Source organism: Heterodontus francisci, chromosome 23, assembly GCF_036365525.1.
Source record: "Heterodontus francisci isolate sHetFra1 chromosome 23, sHetFra1.hap1, whole genome shotgun sequence".
NCBI lineage: Eukaryota > Metazoa > Chordata > Chondrichthyes > Heterodontiformes > Heterodontidae > Heterodontus > Heterodontus francisci.
The window spans coordinates 64,804,420-64,810,419 of NC_090393.1; the positions used below are offsets into that span (position 1 = coordinate 64,804,420).

The 6,000-nt window shown below is 43.2% G+C and overlaps 1 protein-coding gene across 1 annotated transcript in view; it reads right to left on the reverse strand.

Annotated features, from left to right (window-relative positions):
* Positions 1 to 5,654, reverse strand: part of LOC137383031 (glutathione hydrolase 1 proenzyme-like) — a 90,374-nt gene extending 84,720 nt beyond the window's left edge. The window contains exon 1 of the mRNA XM_068055625.1: positions 5,595 to 5,654. Coding sequence (XP_067911726.1) covers positions 5,595 to 5,631 — 37 coding nt within the window. The 5' untranslated portion in view covers positions 5,632 to 5,654. The remainder of the gene's footprint in view (positions 1 to 5,594) is intronic.
* Between the last annotated feature and the right edge of the window lie 346 nt (positions 5,655 to 6,000).

Below are 6,000 nucleotides of genomic sequence, written 5' to 3' on the forward strand. Positions count from 1 at the left end.
TAAACTGGAGTTCATATTAACCAGAACTGCAAAACCAATCCTAGATAGTTAATCGCCAGAAGATAACAGGTTAATTCAACTAACAGGATCTTCACATCAATTTCATTGATATAGGTCACTTGAAAAGACAAAGGGAGGAATCTTATCAGCTTTGAAATTTTTCCACAGTTGGGACCAAAAGCTGGTTATAGTTGGCCGCACAGCGTCACGATCTAACAAGAGGCGGCCATCCATGTTCGCTTTCCAATTAAAGATGGCGACCGGGTGTCCAAGGCTGGAGGCCCAATCAGAGGGCTCGAAGCTCTGGACAGCTGAAAGCTGCACTGCGAGAGGTGGCCACTGCTGAGGGGACCGTGAGAGTGTATTATACAAACATATATAGTCAAAATTGAGACGCTCTCTGAAGCCTTCTGAAAATTTTTCAATGGCCACAGCTGTCAGACCATCACTATGAAGGGGAAACTGGCTGCAGTCTTCTGCAGCGGCTCTGTGATGAGGGATTGAGAGTGTTGTATATTGCTGTCACAATATTGTATGTTGTTGGTAACGTAGTTAAAGGGTTCTTCACAAAGGTCTCGGAGTCTCTGGCTGGCTAAACATCAACTCTTTATTTACATTTACATTCTATTTACACTCGCCATGAGGATCTCGGGCTAGCACTTCTCATGGTGCTTCTAGCTCCTTCCAAGCCGACCGCCCATGTGATTATTACCACATCATCACTACAATGAGAGGGGTTATTCCCACTGTCTCAACCATTAACCCTTTCAGACCCTAACACTACATCCCCCCCCAAGTCTTTGTCCTTATACATATATATATATATATATATATCTATATATATATATTCATTTTGACTTTACATAATAATCTATCCCCCCCTCCAAGTCTCTGACATCACAGATTCAATTGGTCATGAGGCTTCACGACGCTCCCCAATCGTGTTCTTGTCAGACTCAGAAATCATTCTTGTAAGTCTTGCTTGACAACTTGAATGGCCTTTACCGACATTTGTAATCCCATTGTGTCTGGGTTTCTCTATCTTCACCTGGTTCCTCCAGTTATATGGCTGATTGTTGTTTTTGAGGTATAGGTATAAGGTTTCTCCTATTTCTGCGTATAGTACCCTCGGAAATGTGTACTACATACAATCTCGGATGAGCCTCATCTCTCTGGACAACCCCATCTTCACATTCTAGATCTTGCATCCATACCTTCTCACCAACGTTTAAACTTGCCAAGTTTCTGTTTCAAAATCACTTATTATAATTGTGAGCTTGTTGGTTCCTGTAAGACTTCTCTTTGTCTTGAATTTTTTCGTACTCTTGTACTTCAATCCTGGGAAGTAGCTTTCTGGGGAGAATGGGAAATTGAGTTTTCAGCTTCTGCCCCATCAATATCTCTGAAGGTGAAAGTCCACATAACAATGCAGTAGATCGATAATTCAACAATGCAGTTGGAAGATCATCATTCTTCTTCAATAACAATTTAATAGTTTGTACTCCTCTCTCTGATTCACCATTCCCTTGAGGGTAATGAGCGGAACTTGTGGGCTGTTCGAATCCCCACTTCTTCGCAAATTGTGTGAAGTATTCATTTGCAAACTGTGGTCCATTGTCTGGCAACCTCGTCAGGGATACCATGTGTTGCAAAGATCTCCTGTGAAGCTCCAATAACAGATTCTGTTGTTGTTAAGTACAATCTTTTCACTTCTATCCACCGTGAAAAATAATTGATCACAATCATGTAAGATTTTCCGCTGTACATTATTAAATCCATTCCTAGATGTTCCCAGGGTCTGGTTGGAAATTGTGTTGTTATCAGAGGTTCTCTCTGTTCTGGTCTGCGTACCGTACATCTCTGATAATTCGAGATCATATTCTTGATGTCTTTAGATATTCCTGGCCACCAAACTGATGATTGAGCATGAGCTCTACATTTCATAATTCCCATGTGGCCTTGATAAACTCTTGCCAAGACATTTGATTGAAATGAAATTGGAATGACTGGTCTGTCATTATACACCAATAAATCATCGACGATTGTGAAGTGTTTCCTGAATTCAAAGAAAATTTTCATTGACTTCCCACTGGGACATTTCTGTGGCCAATCTTTTGCACAATATTGACATATCTGCCGTACACATTCCTCATCTTGCTTTTGAGTGTGATGTACTTGCCGGCAACTGTGATGCTGTGTATTGTGAATGTGATTCTATCTCTTTGACTAAGTTAACATCCTGTTGTGCAGATGGTCAACAGTTGCTCTCAACAATGCATCTGCGGAAGCCTGTATCTTCCCCTGTACATATACCATCTCATAGGTGTATCTCATCAACCTCAATCGGAGTCTCTGAATTCTCGGCGGCATCTTTACAATTTCCTTCGCCTCCAGTAAGGAAACCAAGGGTTTGTTGTCTGTCTCAATAACCACTATCAGGCCAATATTGTAATTTGAAAACTTCTCGCAAGCCCATGTGACTGTGAGTGCTTCATTTTCTGTCTTGGAAAGGTTCTAGATGCAAAATAGCTCGGTCTTTGACATCCATTTGGCTGTTCTTGAAAGAGGACTCCCCCCAACCCTGTAGATGAGACATCTGCTGCAATTATAGTTGGAAATGAAGGGTTGTAGAGTGCTAGTGTCTCTGTTAAAACTAGCGTCTCCTTAATTCTTCCAAAGGCCTGCTCTTGATGCGTGTTCCAACACCAGGCTTCTCTTCAGCCCGCAGAATGGCTCTACTTTGTCTTCTGACTTCTGCCTGTCACACAATCTGAATCGCTTTTCCACAGTGAAGTCCTCTTTTGACTGTAAGAGATCTGATAAAGACTCATCAGCTATTCCAACAACTATACAGTCTCTAATCAATTCACACTTTAGTGTTCCGTACTCACATCCTTCAGCCAATCTGTACAAATCATGAAGGAAAGTGTCCACTGATTCACCTAGCTGCTAAATCCTTTTATGGAACTTCGCCCTTTCTAGGATCTTATTGCTTCTTATCTGAAAATAATTATCAAAAGCTTGCAACACATCCTCAAATTTATCCGAAATTTCATTGATGCCTTGTCTCACAATCACATTATCAGCTACTTCACCGAGGGAGTAAAGTATTTACTTGCTCCGCTTCAGGTTTAGTATGTAATTGTGAAGCTATTCTAAACCTTAAAAATCTTTTTCTCCAGATTGTCCAGTTTTGAATCTGATTGGGCCCGTCTGAATTTTGGAAGCTCTCTGGCACTGTATTTTTTTTAATCCATCCTGTGCTAAACTCTTTTAGGTATTCATTTCCATTTTTAAATTTTCCTTTCCTTAATAGAGGTGTTCTTTCATACCTGGAGATTTCCCACGCTTTTCCAGGTGTTCTCCACTTTCTGAGGTTTCCCACTCTTTTCCGGTTTTTCTTACGCTTTCCCTCCTTGGTGCACTTGCATAATGTCTGCCGACTCTGGATTCGCCCTCTCCAGGGATCAAAGGTTTTTTGTTTTCACGTCTTCTCTTCTCGCCTGCCCAGTGTGCCGTTTTTCATAATGTACCTTTCGACAAGGTTTTCCCGCCATTCCCAACCGTAACTCGGTACTGTGACACAAAGCCCGATTGCAGAACCTGGTTCATTCTCACTGACCACCTCACTTCTGTGGTGCAGCCTGAATGCCTGTGCAGCTGACTCACCAACTCCCCATGCCTTTCATCACCTATGGGGCCGTTCTGGAGCTCTTTGCAGCCTTGCCTGGGATCTGCAGTCGTTTAGCAACTCTCTTACCAGATTAGGCTTCTCCAATCTTCTGGGTGTGTTCACCATTTACCAAATTGTACAGCACCAGCTTTTGACAAAGTCCCACATCAGAGATTAGCATGTAAAATTAAAGCACATGGGATTGGGGGTAGTGTATTGCGATGGATAGAAAATTGGTTGGCAGACAGGAAACAAAGAGGAGGGATAAATGGGTCTTTTTCCAAATGGCAGGCAGTGACTAGTGGGGTACCGCAGGGATCGGTGCTCGGACCCCAGCTATTCACAATATATATTAATGATTTAGATGAGGGAACTAAATGTAATATCTCCAAATTTGCAGATGTCACAAAACTGGGTGGGAGGGTGAGTTGTGAGGAGGATGCAGAGAGGCTTCAGGGACATGATGAGTGAGTGGGCTAATGCATGATAGATACAGTATAATGTGGATAAATGTGAGGTTCTCCACTTTGGTAGCAAAGACAGGAAGGCAGATTATTATCTGAATGGCTATAAACTGAGGGGAATATGCAGCGAGACCTGGGTGTTCCCGTACACTTGTCGCTAAAGGTAAGCATGCAGGTCTAACAGGCAGTAAAAAAGCCAAATGGTATGTTGGCCTTCATAGCGAGAGGATTCAAGTACAGGAGCAGGGATGTCTTGCTGCAATTATACAGGGCCTTGGTAAGGCCACACCTGGAATATTGTGTGCAGTTTTGGCCTCCTTACCTGAGGAAGGATGTTCTTGCTATAGAGGGACTGCAGCGAAGGTTTACCAGACTGATTCCTGGGATGACGGGACTGACGTATGAGGAGAGATTTAGTTGGTTAGGATTATATTCTTTGGAGTTCAGAAGATTGAGGGGGGATCTCATAGAAACCTATAAAATTCTAACAGGGCTTGACAGGGTAGATGCAGGAAGGATGTTCCGATGGTGGGGGAGTCCAGCACCAGGGGTCATAGTCTAGGGATATGGGGTAAACCTTTCAGGACTGAGATGAGGAGAAATTTCTTCACCCAGAGAGTGGTGAGCCTGTGGAATTTGCTACCACAGAAAGCAGTTGAGGCCAAAACATTGTATGTTTTCAAGAAGGAGTTAGATATAGTTCTTGGGGTGAAAGGGATCAAAGGATATGGGGGGAAAGCGGGAACAGGTTACTGAGTTGGATGATCAGCCATGATCATAATGAATGGCGGAGCAGCTCGAAGGGCTGAATGACCTACTCCTACTCCTATTTTCTATGTTTCTATGATCACCATATTGTATATTGAGGTACGATATTGTATGTTGTTGGTAGCATAGTTAAAGAGTTCTTCACGAAGGTCTCGGAGTCTCTGGCTGGCTAAGCATCAACTCGTTATTTACATTTACATTCTATTTACACTCTTCATTAGGATCTCTAGCTAGCACTTCACATGGTGCTTCTAGCTCCTTCCAAGCCTACCGCCCATGTGACTGTTACCACATCATCACTACCGTGTGAGGGGTTATTCTCACTGTCTCAACCATTAACCCTTTAGAACCTTATAGTACAGACAGGAGGAGGGAAACTGCCTCCGGGTGCCTGCTGGGCTCCAGCCTCAGCATGGATCACGTCTGACATCAGGAAAATCCCAGCAGTGTCAGAAACATGCCCTCCTTTGGGCCCTTCTTTGGCCTGATTGGCGACTTGCTGCCACTGGGTGGATTGCTGCTGTCACGTTGACCCCACCTCTGGCAAGATTGCTCAGAAGCAACTCTACACATTATGTTTAAAATCTGCTCTCCATCCGGCCACCAACTCCACCTCCACCTATGAGCTTAAACTTCACTGAATGGACAGGAGTCAATAAGAATGCACTGATTGCAGTCCGAGTGCTTACCTTTCTGAAACTTTTTATCTGTATTATTGACAAACATATCTCTTGATGCTCTGCCTGGGGCCACTTCTCGGGAATTGATTGTTTCAACTTTTGCTGAAAAGGAACAGAAAAAATAGTGTTCCAAACGAGGTGGATCACATTACAGCAATTCTGAGTTAAGCATTCACAGCAAGAGGTCAGAGTGAAACATGACAAGATAGTTTCATTTCTCAATGTACCTGAAAACAAACTGACCATGATTCAAACCTTAGCTGCCCAATAAAAAACAGGCTAAAATCACCAAGGTTACTTACTTGGCCTCTAGCCACATGAAATTGCCATCCTTGATTTTCTTTTTGCAGGCATCTGGTTGGCACGACTGACGGGGACCTTCTCCAGATACACAGAGTGCTCTCTGAAGGACTCA